Raw genomic sequence first — 22,528 nt, 5'->3', positions numbered from 1 at the left:
TCTCCCCTTTTAGCTTCCAGTGTTTTTGTCGGGACGAGAAAAGAGAGAATGTGATTGCAGCGTGTGACAAATCTTCGTAACTCCGCCCATACTAGATGGATTCTTAAAGCTTTTGCGACGGAGAATTCGTGAGGCAATGAGCTCTTCCAGTGAATTAATTCCATGGTTTTTCAAAAAAGTGTTTCAGAACCCCTTCAAATAAAACCTGGAGGAACCAGGAAAATTTGCTCCATTTAACAGGAGTTCTGTTTACTGGAGATGACCAGGGGTGCAGAATACAAGAAGCAAGCCAATCTTGTCAAAAGCACTATTTAAGCAGCAGTTCTGTTAAACATATTTGCTTTTACAGAGAGCCTACTGTAATAAATGGTCTCGTGGGTCGTGTATCACTTCATCTCATACCTCGATATAAAAAACTCAAATATAAAGAAATACCGGTTATAACGAAAGAAATGAAAAGTAGTCTTGCAATAAATATAGTGTTACAAACAAACCCTTATAAGAAATTTTTGGATTTAAGGGACTTATTTACAAGTACAATGCAACTTTGATATAATGCGGTTTGGGTGTATTGGGAAACAAACAAGCACTCACGAGTAGGTAGAGTTTGGCACGCCAACAACAAGCAAATGGTTCCCCTTCATAAATAGGCGCCACATACTCTGCAAAAGACAAAATCGCATTTGAGGATTGGGCGAGGGTCGCCATTTGCAACGGTGAAAAAGGTAAGATTAAGTGATTTTTTTTTTTTTTTTTTTTTTTTTACCTTGTGGTAACCCCTGGGATCGAGGTCCCATATCTTGAAGCACTGCGAGAGAAGAAAACATTACTTCACTTGAAAACTGCCACTGTTTACAAACTTTCGAACCGGTAAGGCAATTAAATTGTTCTTTTATTTGCTGATGCAGTATGCGGTGTTGATAAAGTGTTATTGATGCCAAAAAGACTTTTGTAGTATTAAGATATAGGTATGTATGAGAAACATGGGGCGATTGACACTAATGTCAACAGTTGCAACATGACATGCCTCATAATCAGTTGTTGGCTTTGGATAGGCTTGTGCGGATAGTGAATTTCAAGTTCGAAGTGAATATTGATTTTGCTTGAATAATTTTGAATTGAATTCAAATAGTGTATATCACATGTTACAAAAAAATAGGCATATTTGTCATTACCTGACTAACCTGCACAATATCGATATTTCTTAAAATTGAGACAAGGCCTGCGCAAATGCCTTTTTTTTTTTTTCAAAGGAAGTGGAAACAACTTTGAGTAGGAGCAGGGTTTAACTTTTGGTAGAATGCAAATAATACCCTGTGAAATTTGTTATATTTCAATATTTAGTATACTTGGAGCATATAAACGTCAAAAATGATGAATCGATGTGAGGGTGATATGCTCATTTACTTTGAAGTGTGTCTTTGCAGCAGTGCACATTTCCAATAAATAGGTGGTTTCACGGCTTAGAGCCCCTTTATTGCAGTGAAACCACCTTTGCAAGATACTACATGCAGATTAATATACATTTGAATAGGTGATTTGATAGCTTAGCACCTCTCCTCTGCAGTTAAACCACCTTTGCGGGGATTACACGCAGACTAATATAGACCTCTTTGTTCATTTCGATCGAAATTGTCAATAGCTTAAATTCGACGAGAAGCGAATTAGAATGTTATATTGGTGTGGTATTATATTATTCGCACAAGCCAAATTTCGAGCAGTAAATTCTGAATTTAATTCAGTTTAAATTTCTAAACAGTCACACTCATTAAAGGGGAACTTTAATGATATTTTTCGATATTCACAGATTTCAATAAAACATTGAACATGTGTTATCGTCAGTACCATGGTGATATCTGACAAATTATACCACCGTAAGTAATTTTTTTTAGAAAACAAGTTTTAAAATTGGTAGCCGATTTTGGAATCACACTTTTAAATGTGAGGCAAGGGACTACTTTTTTCAAAAATCCCGCCTTTCCCAGCAGACGGATGCAACGCACGCTTTCGAAACAGACAGATGCAGTGCGCACTTTTCCGGCAGACGGATGCAGCTGCATACAGCGCGTTAGTCGTAGTTGACGTTGGGCCTTACAATATCGAGCAACGAGGAAATCGATTCGAGGCATGTCAGATGCTTCATGCGCCGGCGGGTCGAAAACAAAAAGCGATGCTTCTGCGCTCAGACAGCAGCTGCAATCATCGTTGAACTTGTCACTGATAAGTTCAGATGAGCCACCACAGCTTGATTCTGCGTCAGATGATGTCGCCAGGATGCTTTTCGCGCTATGTTTACACCCTCGCCAGCCATGGTGCGGATTAGCAGATCTCCTGATGTGATCGGCAACAGATTTTCGTGACGTCATCCGATACCCACTATGGACGACGAAGCAGCCCCCGGTTTCAGTTTCCGTTATGACTCACCATTAAACAAGATGTTTGACAAGTGCCTGGGCAAAATGTACAACCCTAGCTTTTACAGGACTCTCAATACTGTATGTGAGCATCATCTCAGTATGGTCGAAAATGCACTGGAGTTCCCCTTGAAGTGCCGGCAGTGTTGTATGTCAAAGCTAGCCTTGACACAGCATTCTTATTGCAAATTAGTAGGCTGTGCTAACGGAAGCAAAATGCAGCACGTGCTGAAGTTGTTAGCATTTTGATCGTCTATGAATGTAGAGACGATCAGCACACCTTGGCAATTTGGAGCCACGTAGAGAAATCTCTGAGGCCGTTCATCTTGAAGAACATGACGTAGACCTCCCCCTGCACATGACACAAAGAACATCAAAATCAGAATGTTTAGTACATGCTAATACAATGCTTGCATAAAACAGAACATAGAAAAGACAGTAGACAAAACAAATACTGTCGAATTTAATATGTCTTACTTCAAAACAGAAAAAATGAATGAGCAAAGCACTAAGTAATACAAATGCCTGAGAGAGGAGGCGCATGTATGTGACACTGATCTATTAGTAGCATCGATAACAACACGATCTTCAGCATGGCAGTGAAAAAATGCATACCTCAATGGTTTGTTATACACTGGCATTCTGATTTAGTGTGTTGTGCGGCACAATGAATGTTGCATATGAATAAAACTGCTTTACGAGTGACATGGTACGCGAAGCCGTAGTAGTCAATACATCGAAAGCTTGATGTAGTGATGCGGTGTCGCAGCACGAGAGGTATCGCCCACTTTAACCATTTTCAATGGTTTTCTGCATGCCGTATGTTTGTCTGGTCTTGGGCTGTCTTTTGTGCAGTTTCTAAGATGTTGAGAGGGCATCTGCATACTTTTTTGCCCATTCAACCAGTTCACCCATTGAACTGCTGTGCTCTCAAATGTATAAGAGCGGCAAACAGTATAGCACAACAAAGGCCATGAGACATGCTGTAAAAACCTGCATGTCATGCAAGGTATCTAGATTTGATTTTAAACTCGAATTACCACCTTGCATTACACACGTAAATAAAGAAGTAATATCCAATTTTAATTCACAGCGGCAGCTGACCATGACTGCAATGATGTTGAGCTAATTACTAACAGTATACCATTGCAAGGCGGTATTAACATCCTCATGAAAGTGTAAATGACCTTAACTTTTAGCCTGGATACATTCTACCCCAGCTTAATTTTAGGTGAAAGTGGAAAAAAATATCTGTGACGAAAAATGCTCGTTGTGAATTTTTATTTTAGAAAACTTGCGCTTTTCAACTTATCGCATCTGAGAGACCCATCTCGTATTATATTGAGATACAGTACTCTCATAGATTCAAATGTGACATGAAACTTTTCATGAGTACTAGCTGCCAACGATGCCAGGGAAAGTATAAAGGGTGTTATTAAAAGTAATTCTAATGTCAATGTGAAGAAATGAAAGTGGACAAAAAGATTTAACTTGCCACTGGCAGGATCCGAATCTGCGACATTTGACTAATGCATCCGAGTTTAGTGGTGGAGCATCAGACCCATTATTCGAAGGTGGCAAGTTCGGTTCCTGCCAGCGGCGAGTAACACTTACTTCTAATAACATCCTCTATGCTGTCTCTGGCATCGTTGTCTTTTAGTTCCCATTAAATTGTATCATGCAAACACTGCGGAATCAGGGCGTAGATGAAGTATATATAAACATTCTGGAAGAAATCTACAGGGGATCAACTGCTACCATAGTGCTTCATAAAGAAAGCAACAGAATACCAATCAAGAAGGGTGTAAGGCAGGGGGACACAATTTCCCCAATGCTATTTACCGCATGCTTACACGAGGTTTTCAGAAGCCTAGAATGGGAGCAGTTAGGGATAAGAGTCAATGGAGAATACCTTAGTAACCTGCGCTTCGCCGATGACATTGCATTGCTGAGTAACTCGGGGGACGAATTGCAACTCATGATTACGGAGTTAGACAAGGAGAGCAGAAAGGTGGGTCTTAAAATTAATCTGCAGAAAACGAAAGTAATGTACAACAACCTCGGCAAGGAGCAGCGCTTCGAGATAGGTAATAGTGCACTTGAAGTTGTAAAAGACTATGTCTACTTAGGGCAGGTAATAACCGCAGAGCCGAACCACGAGTTTGAAGTAACTAGAAGAATAAGAATGGGGTGGAGCACATTCGGCAAGCACTCTCAAATTATGACAGGTAGATTGCCACTATCCCTCAAGAGGAAGGTATATAACAGCTGTATCTTGCCGGTACTTAGCTACGGAGCAGAAACCTGGAGACTTACAAAGAGGGTTCAGCTTAAATTGAGGACGACGCAGCGAGCAATGGAAAGAAAAATGGTAGGTGTAACCTTAAGAGACAAGAAGAGAGCAGAGTGGATTAGGGAACAAACCGGGGTTAAGGATATCATAGCTGAAATCAAGATGAAAAAATGGACATGGGCAGGGCACGTAGCGCGTAGACAGGATAACCGCTGGTCACTAAGGGTAACTGACTGGATTCCCAAAGAAGGGAAGCGGGTTAGGGGGAGACAGAAGGTTAGGTGGGCAGATGAGATTAAGAAGTTTGCGGGTATAAATTGGCAGCAGCAAGCACAGGACCGGGTTAACTGGCGGAACATGGGAGAGGCCTTTGTCCTGCAGTGGACGTAGTCAGGCTGATGATGATGATGATGATGAAAATTGTATCTAACAAAGAAAGAAAGCCTTTAAATGTACACTTCTTTCTTTTATAACTTTTTTATTATCGTTTGACTGGTACAAGCAATTCCTCATATAAACACGTCATGTCACAAGGAATCTGCTCTCTTAGAGGTAATTTTGGCTCTGATTTGCGCCTTCGTATCGAAATTATACTGCCATGACCTGAATGACACCAACAGAGATGAAACTGCTTGCATCACCTATCTCTAAATTGTCCCATTGCAATCATTGAGCCCTGAACACTTTATATATGAGGATCATTACAGCACAACGGCAAAAACAAAGCCATGAGGGCCTCTCACCTTTGTGTCGGGGATGAAGTTCTCTTCGCATGGACTTTTACTGTGGTCCAACACAATGGCTCGTCTCAGCAGGTCGTGGATCACCTGCTCATAGTTATCCTTCTTGACACTGCACAAACAAAAACAGTCCGTATCTCCAGACGCCATTTACGAGGGGGCAGCTCATGTTTTTAATCTCATGAGACAATCGTTAATTTGCTGTGATGATCTCAGCTGATCAGGTTAGTTGATCAAGCATCGTAGAAATGAGCACCCGTTATGTACATGTACAGTCAAATCCATCTACAATGCGGTAGTGTCCGTGAGAAAAATGGCTTATTCATGTGCAAAAGTTAGTTGAAAATGTATATACCGAGCATTGTATTTTCAATGCCAAGATATTCTCTGCTTACCTCGTAATAGGAGATTGTTCGTGATACTGTATTCATTATATTGAGATATAACAGCATCTATTCACAGTTGACACAGATGGGCAATGCCAATACCTTCCCCAGCAACCAAAATACATCTGTGGCCATTCTATCACTTGGAGAAAAATAACGACTTTTCAAACCTTTTATGCCATATTTTCGCATCACTCAATAAATCAATCCAACCTCGATATAATAAATCTGTGTATAAAGAATTATTAGTTAAAACAAAGCAGTTGGATAACAGTCTTGCCATTAGTTATAGTATTACCAATATACATTCATGACAAACTTTTGTCTATAAAGAAGCGGTAACTTAATTGTATGTCAGGCATATCTTGATTGTAATGCCAGGCATAACTTGATTGTAAGGGGTTCTGGTTGCAGAGGGATGCGAACTGTGCACATCTGTTGGCAGTTTTATGCCCTTTTGTAACCCCCTTGCAGTCCCCAGTCATCCCTTGCCCCAACAAGAGAACAAGGCCGCAATACTAGTTTGTTCTCAGGCGTTGCTGCATGAGATTATTCATGCCCCATTTTTTAAAAGAATGTGCTGATTTTTTTTATTGAAATTTGCTTTTTGCTTTGCTTTTGGTTCAGAACAGTGGGAAGGCAGCTAAAGGCTTCGTGCCGTGAAGGCCTAATGATAGAGGCAACACTGCAAATGTCCCGACACGCAAGCTGCATTGATTACCTGTCAATCTCCTTCAGCTGAACAGCAGGCTGCGTGTTGAAGGAGTGCTTCTTGAAGTAGACGTCTTGGAAGTAGGAGTTCATGTTGAGGCCCGATGAGCCGAAGTGGTACGTTCGAGACACGTCTGGCACAATGCACTCGCGCCCTTTGCGAACGTCCGGCAGCCGCATCCACATGTCCCAGTCCCAGAGCTTCTCGTGTCGACATGCGAAGTGACGGCAAGAAAAAGTGCGAGCATAAGTAAAGGAGAAAAAAAAGACAGTAAAGCCATGACAGTCTCCATCATCTGTTTTATAAAATGCAGGTGAAAAGAGAAAAAAAATTTCACACACTTTCTTATCAACTAGAAAAGTTTCATTATGTTTAAGTCAATGCTGTTGAGCAAAATTCAATTGGATAAACCACAGTGTAGCCACGAGGGTGGTTTCGAAAGCTCAATTCTTCCAAAATTTTTAATTTTGTATGTGCATATAGCAAGCACATAAACACACACACAAACACACAAAAGGTTGGTCAGGTATGTTCTCTGAAGTCCTCTAAAGTTATGGGTACACCTGTGGTATAAATGCTTACTGCTAGGCATGTGGCAATAATATATTTTAGGTTCGAAGTGCATTTGAAGCAAATAATAATTTGGTATAATAATTTTGAATCGGATTTGCAAATAAAGTTAGCCTGTCCTTCACGACCCAACTAACATGTACAATATTGTTTTAAAGGTGGAACAAGGCATGTGTGAATCTTATTTGTTATCATTCAGAGCGAGGTGGAAGCAACTTGGAAAAGTAGCAGAACCAGACTTTCAGTGGAATGCAGGCGATAACCTGTGATACATAACATTCTAATGTTTACTAAAGTCTCAGCATATAGGCTGGTATCCCAAGCTTTTAAATTTAAAAAATTATCAATCGATGTAAGGGTAACATGTTTTCGAATACTGTCATAGTTGTTCGATTACTTGAAGTGCTAGAATATTCACACATGTCAACTTATTGCAGTAAGGTTACAAGCATACAGAAATAAGCAGCAGATCAACTTTGTAGTGGCTGGCAAGGTATAGGAAGGATCGTTGAATGAAAAGAAAGCTTGTTTACTTGTTAGTAGCATGCAACTATACAAGAAAATCTATACAGATTTCTTGGAAGAAAAGTTTGTCAGTTTCCAAAATATTGTCGTTACCTGTGAATGTACAAACTATACCACTGAAACTATTCCACTGAGCGAAACAAACTATTATACTGATAGAATGACAAAAGCGATTTTTGTAATTTATGAAAGAATCTTACACTACAAGGTCTGTGGGAATCAAGGAAACTCCATAAGTGGCAAGTTTGCAGCCGCAACTCATGTGAAAAAAAAAAGTATTTGTCTAGCATTACTACAGACAAGAATACAGCAAATGCAATGTGAGGCACCATATTTGCATAAAACACGAAATTTCCGAAACTCAGTTCGTCGAAGAGTGTGTTTCACTTTTTAGGGGTGAAGCTCTTCTTAGTCTTCTAACCTTGTCCTCCGTCAGGCGTAACGTGACAGACAGACAGACTGAGAGACAAATACACAGACAGCCGGACGTACAGACACTTAGCCGCACTCTTTATCATTCACGGGTAGATATGCTGAGATTTTTTTTTTTTTTTTTGTCGAGCCGGGCACTTTCCCGTGTTTTATTGAAGCATCAAGAAAGGCTTGCTCATGCAAATCCACAATGTCCACAATACGCGCTGTGCAGGCAGCGGAAGCAACTTCGTCAGATACATGAGGTGTTAAACTTAAAAAAAGATGCATCCGTGCTGTTAGTACATGTAGGTTTCAATTGTAATACAAATGAGTTCTGTGGAGACCCGCAAGGCGGCACAAAAAGCTTATTGTTTCATGAAGCACATGGACCATGCATGTGCTTCGAGTTGTTGATGAATTCATCCTCGTGCTGTCAAATGCTAGCTTTCTGGTTAGCTCGACTGGTAAAGCGACTGCGCCGCAAAGGCGTTGGTCCCGAATTGGATCCCGGGACCAGGACGAATTTTTCAGCAACTAAGAAGCTTTTCCTTCTGAGAAATCCCTACAGATTTCCTTGAGGCTTCATTCCATTAACAGGTGGTTGTTTACTGTCTCTTTCGTGAGTCTTAGTTGGCATGCAGCACGCAAAAGAGTGAAGCAATATTTTGTTACTGCATATTAAGAAGTTAGGCACATTCACTGTATAATAATTAAATCAAAAGCACGAAAGCTAAATTGGTACTTTGAAAGTGGTAAAGTACACTGTTTACCTGTGCTTGAGAGCCCAACCTTGTACTACGTTTTCCTCAAAGGAGATATTGAAAAGTAGCGGGCAGCAAGTGCACCCCAAACAAAGCGTGCGTCTGCCTTACACCAAGCTGTGTGTCACACAAATTAGGTTCGTACAATGGAATACACAGAGCCTCGCACTAGAATACATGCAGTAAGCGCACTTACTCGCGCATTTTCACTCGGCTCCCATTTTTTCTGTGCGAATGACAATTATCCACTGTTGGCAAAGCTGAAAACACCGCACTGGAATGACTTCCTTGGAGCATTGCGATCGTCGCAGACAGTGCTAATAATCTGCTGCTACGCTGCTTGTTTTGGCATTCAAAAAAGATTCAGTAGTTCCCAGACGAGCTCTCATACGCTAAAGCAGTGCAAATGGGCAAGCTTTTGCACTTTAAAGCTTCAGGAAAGCAGCTTGCCACGCTTACCTGGTGCAAGACAGTCTAGCAAAATTTGGTCTGGGTACGAGAATATCTGTTCGGCTCGCAAAGGCCTGGTTGCGAGACTGGCATGCTCTGGTGTATATGCGAACTACATCAATTTAGAAAGTCTGATGAAAGTAAATGCTATAGTAGAAACATGTGACATCTCTTGACACATTCTTGAGACATGCGAATAACTTATGAATATTGTGAGCTTCTGAATATTGTGAACTTGTGAATATTGTGAACTTGTGAATAACTTGTGAATTCACGAGCAGCATGCCAAAGAGTTAAACGATGTTTAATTGCCACATATTACAAGGCTGCTGCGAATCAAAGATGACGACATGCGTTCTCATAACATCTTTTTTTTTTTTGCATGGTACAGTGATTACGAGTTAATACGAGTTAATCACATTAGGTGCCCACCTTTTCAGGAGTGGGCCACCGGGGTTCTAGCTCTTCCTTGTACAGGCTACGCTTGAGGATCCACCCAAGACCCGGCATAGTCTCCACTCTGTACAACTGTGCCGGGTCCTCACTTGTGTGCTCGTAACCCTGAAAGCACAGCCAATCAAAAGAACGAAGAAAAATTACAGGCTCTGCCCGGGTTAATACCTGACGGTGTGCTCATCTATCATAAACTCCACCTCCAGCTTGTCAGAAGGCCTACTGATTAACTGGCGACGGCACAGAGAAGCAACACATTCAATTGTCACATTGCAAGAAATGTTACTTCGCATGAGACAGCTAGTTCATCATCTAACTAAGTGGCCTCAGTCATAGACAAGCAGAAAAAAACCTTCTGTTCTTTAAATTTGATACCCTGCTTTCTGTTTTTTTTTTTTAGGTTTCTTTCCGTACATCGCAGAGTTTGGTATAAAATGCAACACTCATACAGTAATTTTTCAAAAGCCTTTGCGGTGCTCAGAAACCCTCGCTTGAATGTGAACAGATGAACGTTTTTGCAATGAAATAGGCATTTTGTGTGCAAATGTTTTATTAGTACATATGAACATCATTACAAGAAAGCCAACTTACAAATTTTTTCTAAGTATCAATATGTGTTCGTAATATCATATCAATAACAATCGTATGGGTTGAATATAGCAAAACCACGGTATGATTACGATGGACACCATAGCAGAGAAAGGCTCCAAAAACTTTGACCCCTTGAGATTCTTTGACATGTGCCTAAGTTTAAGAAGCTGATTTTCACCTCCACTAAAAAGTTCCTTATTTTATGGCCATGATACCATGCACTAAGTACAGACTATGTATGCACAGGCAAAAGTATCAAGTTACAAAAAAAATGCGTTTTCCCATGCTCCTCATTTAACTGCTATTTTTGGCAAGCGTTTTTTTAATTTTAGCAAGACAGGGCTGATGTTATAAAAATAGGGACAATGTTAAAGGCATGTACAAAGTGAAGAACTGCCCTGGTGCACTGTTTTCCAAGAGCTTTGGTCTCTATCTGTGTTTCTAGCACCATTTTTCTTGTACTATGAACAAGTAACGAGACATTGCTTTTTTATGCTATTGTTTTTTCATTTTCTTATTAACGAACAGAGCCTGGCGACTACTCGTAACCAACTTATTCAAGCTGCCTTTTTCATATACTGTAGTAATCAACACCTGAAGGCTGCAGAAAAATATGTTCTGTTTAAGAAGAGTTTCGTTTACTGAGGGATTCAGAAGTACAGTATTCAGGTGCAAATCGATCACATTACAGGCAGTGATTCTATTTAAGCAGCAGTTCCATTTAAGAAATTTGCATTTACTCTAAGTCTGCTACATGTGCAATACTTTAGAGCTAGGCCCAATTTTAAGAAAGTTGCAAAAATGTTCTCGTTATATAAAAAAATATTTTATAAATGTACTTTTGCAACATTGTTTCAATGGCACCATTATTTTTCATTTGTGTCATTGCAACCAATAATTAGTTATATTGAGGATTGATTGTACAATGAATTGCATTGTTCATATGCAGTGCCGTTAAGGGCCCGATCGCAAGCAAAGTAAGCCAACAAGCGAATTCACTCAAGAGTGCAGAGTCAGCATGCAAAACATCTCACCTGGTCATTCCAAGCAGAAATGCAGTAAATGGAGTCATCCTCTTCGAGCAGCCTCAGCGTTTGACTAAAGTAGCTGAATTAAGAAAAGAAGATGCACAGTCTTCATAAATTGCACAACTTTTACACTGTTTCAGCTGATTATTTACAACAATTGTTTACGCATAAAAGAATTATTTGCGTTTTAGCATGCCAGCAAGGGCCCCGAAGTCTCGTGACTACAGTGGGACCAGCAGACTGTTAGTGGTATTCGTTTAATAATCACAGCCATATATGACACAGGCGGACGCTTTTTCAGCAAGCAAATGGGAACCAGAGGACAATCTGAAGCGTACCTGAAGAAGTCTGGAGATACATCCAGGTCCTCTTCTATTACAATGGCATACTGGGCATCCTGAAACAGAGAGGGTGAAAAAGGTGAATAAAGAATGTCAAAAAGAATGAGATCGGCACTACGTCAAGTGCTACAAAGCATGATATGCTCGGTAAGAGTCCATCAAGAGCTATGCAAGATGTTGAATTAGCTTGCCTTTGAAGTAAAAGTAAATGCCCCATCAGGTAGCTAGCAGGTTTTTGCACAAGTATGAGTTTGAATTTCTCGCTTCTTTGCTGAAATTACTTTCCAGTGCCTCTTTGCACATGTGCGGTGTGGCATGTATATTTTCTGCTGTTATATTGCGAAAAAAATCTGTTGCAATTGACACTCCTTTTCCGTGCTTTGTCTTTCTTCTGGAGCTGCTCAGGTGTGTCTAAATCTTTCCTCAAAGCTTTTTTATTGAAGAGCTTTCGATGCCTTTAAAACTACATTATACATGTTCTCAATGAAATGTTTATTAAAGCATCCCAGGCAGTGAACTGAAAGAAAACAGTTAATGTGGTAGCACCATGGGTATGTACACTTCAAAGCACTTTTGAGGCCATGATGCTGTTTTCATAGGACCTGGCAATGTCGCGCCAGGCTGCTGATAACAATGGTCACGACTAACCATCCCCGATACTCAACATACAAACTAAGTGAAAGATCACTTCACCACTTATGCTTTGCCACCATGATGAAGTGAAAGTAGACAGAATGAATTTAGATTGAAGCTGGCAGTCCTGTAATAAGGTTGGCAAATGTTTGGTAGAAAACAAGCTGCCACACATCACTTTCTTAAGGCTGAATGTATACACATTCTTGAGTAGCATATATAAACTTTTTTTGCACATATCAGTGTGAAATAACTACATGCATATTACCATATTAATTAATCATTATGACACAGTGATGACATAATCGTGTCAGATATGACTCTACTGTAACAATATTCCATGATATCTGCAGCACAAGCCAGTGCATGAATTTGTGACACGTAACATTTTAATTCATTATCAAGGTGTAGTCTTACAGGATTTTATTGCAACAAGAATCAAAAACATCTTCAATGCGAACCAAAACTCAAAGTTTGTGAATTTGTCTTTATTTGCCGCAGATTCAAGTCAAATAACCCCAAGCCAGGCTCTCACTCCAGTTTCTATGCAGTCTATGCAGCTTGAATTCTTGGAGGATACTCACGGGAAAGAGGTTGAAGGTTGCAGTGAGACTAGCCTTGTAATGTTGAGATATCCGAGCATTCTTCATGCCTATTGGCGTGTGCTGTGAAAACATGAATCAATTGCATCACGGCTCTGATATGTATGGTATATCTGCATCATTTTCCGATGAAAAATCGACATTAGCCGCGTAATTATTGTCCTTTTACCAAATGTCATTTGCCCCACAGTTTTAAATAGCCATATTCAAAAACATGAAAGCTCATGCTATCATTAACGCGTTCTGCCCACATAAGTTGCACATGAAAGATGGCTTCAGATGTAAATTGAAACAGCTCCACAGATAATGCCTAGGAATACATTTGCTGTCTTATCATTATTATTTGTCAGCTAACACTTTCTAAAATATCATTATGGGGATCTTATGGGGAGGAAGCACGCAGAGGTGACAATAAGGGGACAATAAGGTGACAATAGTACTGTTGTCAAATTTACAGTATTAAATGCAGCTATCACCTTTAGTACACTTATTGTTATTAATGCTGTTTTATGTGTAGCAATTATTCTGTATGTATATGGGACACAGAAACTTGAGATATGCGATGTTAAAAGGCCTTTACTCTACGGGTAGAGTACTGTGAAAAACTGAAATTAATATTGCAATTGGCTCTCAAAAAATACCGCACGGCATAAAAAAAGAAAAGCAAATGCTCAACTCACCTGTATTCCCCTAATGTTGAACAGCTTTGTGACTTCCAATGGCTCCTGTAAATTAATTGTGTAACAAAAATAAGGTATGCAGCTGATACTGGTTTACTTGAATGAATGACTCACTAGTTGGTAATGACTAAACAGCAACAGAATATAATAAACTAAAATGGGAGCCTTCCATACCAGCTTACCAGTTTGTTTAATCAAAGGTTAGCTAGATCATTTGTATCGCTATAAGAACAATTCTTTCCAGTTTTAAGACAAACAAGCCTACAGAAAACAGCATACACCCAAGATTTCCTAAACGTGTTAAAATAGCAGCCCTACATTAACCCTGAGTGAATTTATTATAATACTGCCTTCGATTATGTTTGACTTCAAAATAACAGCACACAGTTTTCGTCTATCAACTTGCATCGGCATTTGAGTACAGCTACAACTCTAGACAAGCAGGCCACATATTTTAAAAGGGTTCAAGGTGATGCCACCGAACTGTATCCCATGATATATGGCCTGTAATAGTGAACCTCATATATATAGTGAAATCGCATATATGTTCTTTCCATGTCATGATCAATGCAGACGATATGCAACAGAACAGAGAATGAATTCACTGCTGTTTTAATGACAAGAATATAATAATGTTTTTTTTGCAATGAATATAGTATTAAAAACCTCTAAATCCCAGAAAATACACTAGAAATTGTCACAGCAGCCGTAATACGCTAGACTACTTGTTTCTATCGAAACGTCTCAGTTTTGTTACGCAGTAGATAAAGGTGAAAATAAGATCAACGTAGGCATGTGTAAATAGCAAATTTTAAGTTCGAAGCAAATTCAAAGAAAATAGTAAATATCACGTATTGCAGAGAAAAATGAGCATATTTGTCATGACGCAACTAACATACACAATATTTTACAAAATTGAAACAACGCATGCACAGTTGTCATATGCTTAAGGTTAAAAGAGAAGAGGAAGCCACTTTGAATGGTGACAAGATTTGACTTGGTAGAATGCAAGTCCTGTAATATAGGTTTCATTTTAGAATTTATTGCACTTAAAACATAGAAGCCGACACAACAAAATTTCAAACTAAAGAAAAATTAAAAATTGGTGTCAATATATTCTATCATAGAAGTGGGCTTTGTGGCAATATGTGTTTCCCCTGGAAAGATGCAATCATGTAACAGCACTTCTTTATACTGCAAAAAAAAAAACACCTTTACGGGAATTTACAAATGGTTGTTCATATGAACAACCAATTGTAATCAATCGTCCCATATGGGACGATTGATTACTTTCAAATGCTTCGAAATTTGAAATAATTCAAGTTCGCTTCGGTGTGAATTCAAATACTGTAATCCTCGTTCGAACATTTCAGTGCTCCAGTATTCACACATGTCTAGATTGCATCCTTCACGCATAGCAATATATTCGTATAAACATATTGCAAAACTTGAGACACTCGGATTTCTCTGTTCTTGACAGCATTGTGGCTGATACATACAAATGTAGTTAGAATTATTGTTAATAAATTTATGGCCTACTCTTTCTGCAGGCAGCAACGTCATACCCAGCTTTAGTGCTTACATACGCTCGTCTCGTATGTCATCCAATTTTTTATCTCGCCATAGTACCATGATAATAATGATGACATCCAAGTCTGATGTTCGATTAACAGCCATATTATCGAAATAAAGTGTACTACCTTACATATTTCAGAGTTTCTGGATGCGACCTCAACAACAGAGTTTCCCGAATAGGATTAACTAAAGGGACCTATGGTGCTGTGACCGTTCAGCTACTATGGAAATGGCGGGCAGTACACAGATTCGATTGATCTTCCTGCTTGCGGCTTCGAATGCACGTGTGGCTTTGTTTGTGGTTGTGCTTTAATGTTTGCTTCAAATAAAAAAATAGATCGTTGTGAACTTCATGAGCCAATTTGAGTTGGTGAGCCTAGAGAAGCGAGGGTGGTGAAGCGGGACTGCTGAACTCAGTGAGTCACACGGAGTCAAAAGGACGAAGCTTCGACAAATCCGTGTGCTAACTATTACTGCCATGCTCGCCGAAGTGCCATGCATTGCAGCTTTCATCGACACTAGCGCCAGATTTCTTTTTAGTGCATTATTAGGAAACTCTGTGGTCGCAATGCGTGAGAAGCAAATGCCTTTTACAGCAGTGAATAAGTGTCAGTATGTCTTCAGTTAACAAATCAGAAGCCAGATGAATAGTTCTGGGGTATAACCAATCTTCTGTTACGTGTTTTATTTGATGATTATTTGATCTCGTCACAGACACGAGACATCACAAACATATATATCGTGCTCATGAGCTGATACCACTACAAACTGAAGACCATGCATTTTCACGCGTTACTGCGTTTTCATGCCTATGAGTGCGCACATAAGGTTGTTCTTGGTGCTCAACATCTCAAAAGAAGCTAATTAGAGTTTCTATCACAAATTTTTGGGCTTATTAGAAAATCATAAGACGTAAGTTTGAACTGCAGCCATACCTCAAAGTACCCATCAATAAATACTGTGATCATTCTGGGATTCACCCCATGAGCCGACAGCAGTGACCGGAGCATTCTGAAATTAAGTTATAAACGAACAACATGAAAAAAAAGGCACACCACAATGTAAAGCATCTGGAAAAGCATGAGAAGGATGCTTGAATGCAAAGTCACTCCTTATCGAAGTCAGAAAGCAGCTATGAATTTCCTAGAAGAAATCGAAAAAGTAGCCAAGTTACAATTGAAGTATAGTATCTTCTAGGACACTGAATTCTTTAAAGTAATGTAGTGTGCAGAGTGTTTTTTGACAATCTGATTCCAGGTGGTCAACCAAGGGTCAATTGGCCCCTCAAATGACCAGAATGACGACTTGCTTTCTAATATAAATTACAATAGAAGGCCACGAATAAGTTTCTGGTTTCTATATTTCGATGTTCATGATATCAATACTATTTGTTATATCACTATCAAGCAAAACTATGCTATGTTTTGGTGAATTCACACTGCGTATTCTCTTTGGCAATACGTTTTTCCTTCACCATGTCCTTTAAGATGTATGAACAATGTTCTACTGCATATCGAGAAAAATGGTTTCCAGCACTCTATATTACAAAGCAGGAATTTTTATTTATTCATGTATTCATTTACTTTATTCTCCTATAATTCACATTACTCTTTGTAGAAAGTGTTACATTTTCGCTGATACATAAATTAAATGAAGTGGTTGGTGTCAATTTCGAATGTACCTAAGAGCTGGTAATCAAGCACTACAGCAATATTGAGGCTTGCCACAGAGAACAGGCTTCTGATGAAGCCAATACGGCGTGAGATAGCCAAATCTGGAAGCCTTACTTAGAAGAGTGCGGCTTAACATAAAAGGCACTGACCTGTACAAGTAGTGGGGCCGATTGCTAGCAACAATGGCCACTGGTACATCTTTTACCCTGTTGTTCGGGACCTGCGAGAATTGAATGTTAATAACAGTTAGTTAAATGTGAAAATAAAGAAACCAAATAGGACAAGCTTGGGAGAGTAATAAATTGGGGCTAGTTGACTTTTTTTAATACTTCCTGCAATGAGAAGTGTGAAGACCACAGAGGACACAGAAATGACAAGACTAGAAACAAGACCATAAGCGGCAGCCGGTACGATCATGATTTGAATTTGTATGGTCTATAACAACATTTAAATCATTAAAAGCGATTTGAACCATAATAGAAAAGCATTGAGAGGCTTCTTATAATACACTTCTTGATTTCTCAAATGTGCCATTTAAAAGAGAGTAAGCAAATGCAAAAAAGTTGAAATTGAGACTGAGTTTCTTTGGCATGAAAATGATTCCGATGGTGATATCGAACAATAACAAGCCAAAAATTTCTGCCCAAAACAGCAAGTTTACTAGAAAGCTACAAAACAGTTCACTAACAGAAGCTTTGCTCCATCATCATTAGAGAACATTTCTATTTTATGATCGCACACACTTGAAGAGGAGCTGTCACGATCACCGAGGCTTTGCTTCTTCTCAGTAGAAAGAATTCGTCTAAAAGATGAACTATACCATTAAAAAGATTTTTTTCTTGCAGCAAATTGAGTGTGGGCTTCGATGCACACAAGCGCACTGAGCCACTCACAGTGAAATAAGCTGACTTTCCTGATTCACCACATTTTGTTTTCTTTTCTGCAAAATTTAGAGCATGCACCGGTAACTTGAATGACGCCATTTTGAAACAGGACAGCTTGCAACAAACCTAGTGGTCTGTCTTTTTCAACAGCTTCTCGCGACGACTGCTGTCAATAAGAAAAAAAGAACAACAAACACGTAAATTATGAGGAAGAAGCGTGGAGCACCACGAGACCTCAAGTTGTCTTTGATCTCTAATGAGAAGAGGAAATGAAAACCAGTGCTCGAACGAGCTGTTCTCTTCCTCTGTCTTGTTTGCATGTACGCGCATGACAAGCTCAGCTCATCAATTGTCCTTGAAGGATAGAATACACTGTAATGAATACGAGAGAGAGAGCAGACTTGAGTCTTTGTCAGCACACTTACAGGCTCTGGCGAGAACGTCAATGGGGCTGGATCGGCGCAACTGCAGACACTGCCGTAGCCCTCAATGTGGTTGCAGAAGGCCCGGCGACGCTGGTTCTCCTCGTTATCGGGCCAGTCGCACTCGCTATCTGCAAAATCAAGCATTTACAAAAAGATGCTCGCTTAGAGTAGTCAGAAGTGTCTGAGCGATAAAAGCTACGTACAGCATCACTCAAGATGTTTTGTCAAATGCACTTGCCGGGGCAAAAAACTCTGCATTATCATGCTGTTTCCTGGGGCAACCAGGCTCACTGAACTAAAAATGCCAGCGGTGATGACGTTGCATGCTGTGCAGTGTATTAGGAACAGAAGTCATGTGTCACAGCCAGTGATGTTTAGGACAGGTATGGCCAAGGCAGGTACAACTCCACAGATCAGTTGCAGACAATTTATCAAATGACACAAGTACGAACATGTTAATTATCTCTCGCTTTATTTTTACAATGTGCTCCAACTATATTAGAATGGCGTGGGGCATTCTGTTGTAAACTAAGGCCACAATATGTTGGTTTACCTTAGCAAGGTACGTAAGGAATGCAACAGGAGGCAAGAAACAGGGTAGCAGCCCTGTCACACGTGTTTCTTTCGTCATTGTTGTTTGTTCTGTTTACGTGCTCTATTTATGCTGTTTTTGTGTTCCACAGGAGTTTCACCATTCACAGATGCAATTACTATCGAGTGACCAACATGTTGCACTTGCAGTTATTATGTCTGTAGCAATGCCCAAACTTGGTGAGGGGTCCTTAGGTAGACACGCAAAAGTGGTTTGCAGAAAAGCAAAAAGAAAAAGCTGTCCCTGTTGGTAGCACAAGCGCAAGCGCGACACAGCAGGTAGCGAAGTTTCAGGAATGGAAAGAGTTGGCTGCCTTTTTCTAATGTCGTGTTACTACACGCAGTACTCACCTTCAACGGGAACCAGAGGGACTTCGACTTTGAGCAGTACAGGTGCACCCCAGCTGTTGAACTCGGGGCTTTTACTGTACGTCTCTCCATACATTTTTCCTGGAAACAGAATGGGAGATTTTCAATCTTAGCAGGCAGTGTATACAGAAGAGCATCAAATTGGGCTAGTAGGAGGAAGATTGTCTTGAAATGATTTTAACTGCACTATAAACGCTACCAGAAGACGAGATGTGACTGAAGCGTTTACGTGAAGCTGTTTGGCCGAAGAGCGTATGTTGATTTTTACGTCCACTCTATATATGGTTAGACCCTTCAATAATGAATGCCCTCAGAAACTTTGCGTTCATCAAGAATCTGGTGTTCATCTTAAATCAATTTTAAATGCTCTAGAATCGTGAACAGAAGATGAGACATAATTTAAGCATTCATGTGACTTTGTTTGGTCAAACAGCTCATGTTGTATGTGATGTTCGCTTTCTACATAGTTGAACCTTTCAATAATAAAAGCCTAAAAGTGAATAAAAGCATTATAGCGGCACATGGCGGCGCACACGTGTAGGACAGGTTGGTCAAGGACTGCCTGAAATAAATTGTAATTGTGCAAAGTGATTGGTGAGCGTCCATCAGTGTGTATTTTCGTGACAACAAAACTCTCACCAGCACAAGCAAAGATCGCAAAGACCCAGCAATTTCGTTACTGAAACATTCGACTATATTAAACAAATTCACTGAAGGTTTATTCAACGTTCTTTTTAACACTCAATGAAATTCAGCTGTGATTCTGGGCACATGTTCTCTTCTCATTTTCTAATATCCGTGTTTGCAGAGCCGCAAAAACCATTTTAAGTGTAAATAGGATTGGTGACAAAAATTACTTCAGCCATTTTTGTCGTTTTTGGATGCAACAAAGTGCTAAAATCGACAAAAGAAAAGAATTACAGGGGTGAAGGCGATGACATCCGGATATTAGACAAATAAACACCATAGATAAACAGCATTCACGTAGCCCTGTTTCATATAGATATAACATATATATGACAAAAAATCACAAACAATTTTTTTTCCAAAGGTGCGCACATGCTTGTAAGTAACACCAGACGTAACAAGATAAAGCTATTGTTGTGTTTGTGTTGACTTCATGGTTACAAGGCTTGATACTATATACCTGCACAAATCACTGTGCACTGTAACAAGTATGCCCCGACCTTCTTATGACAACGTTTTAAGTGACATCCCAAACATTGTTTAACGAATATTTCTGGCAAGATTGTATAGCGTTTTCACATGTCTAGAATGAATGAACAGCAGATGCATCTTTTTAGGCATAATATGGATGCGAAAAATTATTAGCATTACAAGCTATTCCCAACTCCAGAAAACGCTCGATGTGCTAGCAACACTGGTTGAAAAACAAAGTTGGCTGCGCAATTAACAAGGTCAATGCAGCACGTTTTTTCATTGTGGAATCGGATCGCGTTGTTTCGTCTAAAGCGAAATGGTGCTGGCCGCTATCCGCCTCATTCTCATCAGCATAAAAGATTTCACTGGCGAAGCAGCGAAAATAGTGCTGTATGCGTGAACATCGAGCCTCTTCAGAGAACCGCATCACATTTACTTCAAGTAGAAGAACCTGGCGATCGAGCCCAAAGTTGAAGAAGGCAACTGCTCATGCCTAGCGGGCAAAAGGTGCTACCACTTCTTCGCTGCGTTACTACGCTGCCAAAGAGCAAAGTCTTAACAGTCTTCAAAGTAACTATGCTACTATCCCACTGAGTTGTGTTGTCCATCATTTATCCCACTGAGTTGTGTTGTCCCATCAAAAGCTGAATACGCATGCCGTTGACTTGGTTACGGAACGAAGCTAGGCCTGGGTCAGTGATCTTGACATAGGGCGAATCGTAGTTTCGATTGTAATAGGAGAGTTCTTTTCTTTTCGTTCGGTTTTCAATGAGTAACACTGCGTGCTTCCGAACACTCGCTTGTTCGTGTTGGCCGTAGTTGATCTTCAAAACAGATAAATGTGCGCACACTATGCATAATACGAATGCACAGACATAATATATATATCCCCTTCAGATCCCACGTGCATTAAACTGCACAATTGTTTTTTATAGTTTAAAAAATCTTGTCGCTATTGGAGCCACCACTCTTGGTGCAATCGCATCCTATACTATGTGGTGTCACCTGGTCAGCAATACAAAAAGAACTCTGCAGTGGAAACCATGTTTTCCTGTTTTCGAACATAGCGAAATGCTTAACTTCCACGTTCTAGTGATCGCGTTCTAGTAAGTCTGGAATCACTCTATAATCCCTCAGTTATATTTTATAATTGTTGTTTCAGTCTACCTAGGAAAGGTTTAAGGGTTGATTTCAGCTCGTTTTTAGCCCTAACAGCGAATATTTTTGTTATTAGGAGCTGCTTTCTTCAAATGTGCATTATAATGTACACTCAGTCTCAATGCATGCATTTGCCTTCTCATGTTTACCAATCTCACGCAGTTTGTGTTAAGCTCTTTGCCGTTTGTTGGCGTTAGGCTTTGGCGTTTGTTTCCTCTAATAGTATGTAATAAAAAAGCGGTATGTCTTCTTGAGACAGGAACCGGAGCTGGAATTGTCGGACGACGAAGCTATGCCTTGACCATTTTCTAGAGCTGGAAGACAGGTGTGGCGCTGAATTTGGCAGTGAGCCACCGCGGAAGCTGTTGAAAGCAAAGATGCCAAAAACTGCACAAGTAAGCCACATGCTACCGCTCATGAACCAAAATCTAGGATGTCCTCTACAAACAAAGCTTTGCTGCACCACGTATGACATCTTCCTTTGCATCACATCTGCCTGATACTGCTAAGAAGTTTCACAACACATAAAGGTGATTTTGAGAGCAAAGACTAATTTTTGCTTCAAGGTGAGCATTGTTTGTTTCTTAAGCATTGAGGCCCAGTGTGCATTATAATGTACACACTATTGTGCACAAGTTGTTGGTTATAGTCACATTTTTTTACTGGTAATATATGATATGTGGGCGCATCTTAAAATTGAGTTTTAGTTTCACCTGTATCCCAACTATTTCGCACAGGTCTGAAGAAATGTATATATATATATATATATATATGCACACTACACGTGCCCAACCTTCGCGTGTGTGCGTGTGCGCGTGCACGCGCGCGTGTGTGTGTGTGTGCGTGCGTGTGTGTGTGTGTGTGTGTGTGTGTGTGTGTGTGTGTACACACATGTGAAATGAAAAATGTTCGGTAGGAAGGATAACAGCAGCTGAGCTTCAGACTGGGTAGCACTACAACTTGTGCAGAAAACAAGCATGTGCGAGAAAAATACATTCACGCGCATAACGCAAAAATTCCCTAAAGCACTTGCGTATATAAACGAAACTATGCTCCATGCTTTGAGCAGTTTCAATTTTGATAACAGTGCACACATGTA

General features: G+C 40.0%; 1 protein-coding gene across 1 annotated transcript in view; it reads right to left on the bottom strand.

Moving 5' to 3' along the window:
* LOC119181436 (protein O-linked-mannose beta-1,2-N-acetylglucosaminyltransferase 1-like) overlaps positions 1-22,528 on the bottom strand; it is a 305,076-nt gene that overhangs the window by 1,641 nt on the left and 280,907 nt on the right. Inside the window, exons 11-24 of the mRNA XM_037432683.2 lie at positions 19,093-19,191; positions 18,151-18,278; positions 16,991-17,061; positions 16,104-16,179; positions 13,594-13,638; positions 12,896-12,976; positions 11,676-11,734; positions 11,344-11,416; positions 9,698-9,826; positions 6,555-6,745; positions 5,451-5,559; positions 2,695-2,766; positions 767-808; positions 595-662 (exon numbers count right to left, since the gene is read on the bottom strand). Of these exons, the coding sequence (XP_037288580.2) occupies positions 595-662; positions 767-808; positions 2,695-2,766; positions 5,451-5,559; positions 6,555-6,745; positions 9,698-9,826; positions 11,344-11,416; positions 11,676-11,734; positions 12,896-12,976; positions 13,594-13,638; positions 16,104-16,179; positions 16,991-17,061; positions 18,151-18,278; positions 19,093-19,191 (1,243 nt within the window). The remainder of the gene's footprint in view (positions 1-594; positions 663-766; positions 809-2,694; positions 2,767-5,450; positions 5,560-6,554; positions 6,746-9,697; positions 9,827-11,343; positions 11,417-11,675; positions 11,735-12,895; positions 12,977-13,593; positions 13,639-16,103; positions 16,180-16,990; positions 17,062-18,150; positions 18,279-19,092; positions 19,192-22,528) is intronic.

The sequence above is a fragment of the Rhipicephalus microplus genome, chromosome 10 (assembly GCF_043290135.1).
Source record: "Rhipicephalus microplus isolate Deutch F79 chromosome 10, USDA_Rmic, whole genome shotgun sequence".
Taxonomy (NCBI): domain Eukaryota; kingdom Metazoa; phylum Arthropoda; class Arachnida; order Ixodida; family Ixodidae; genus Rhipicephalus; species Rhipicephalus microplus.
Note: the sequence above shows the minus strand (reverse complement) of the source record. Positions and strands in the feature narration are given on the sequence as shown.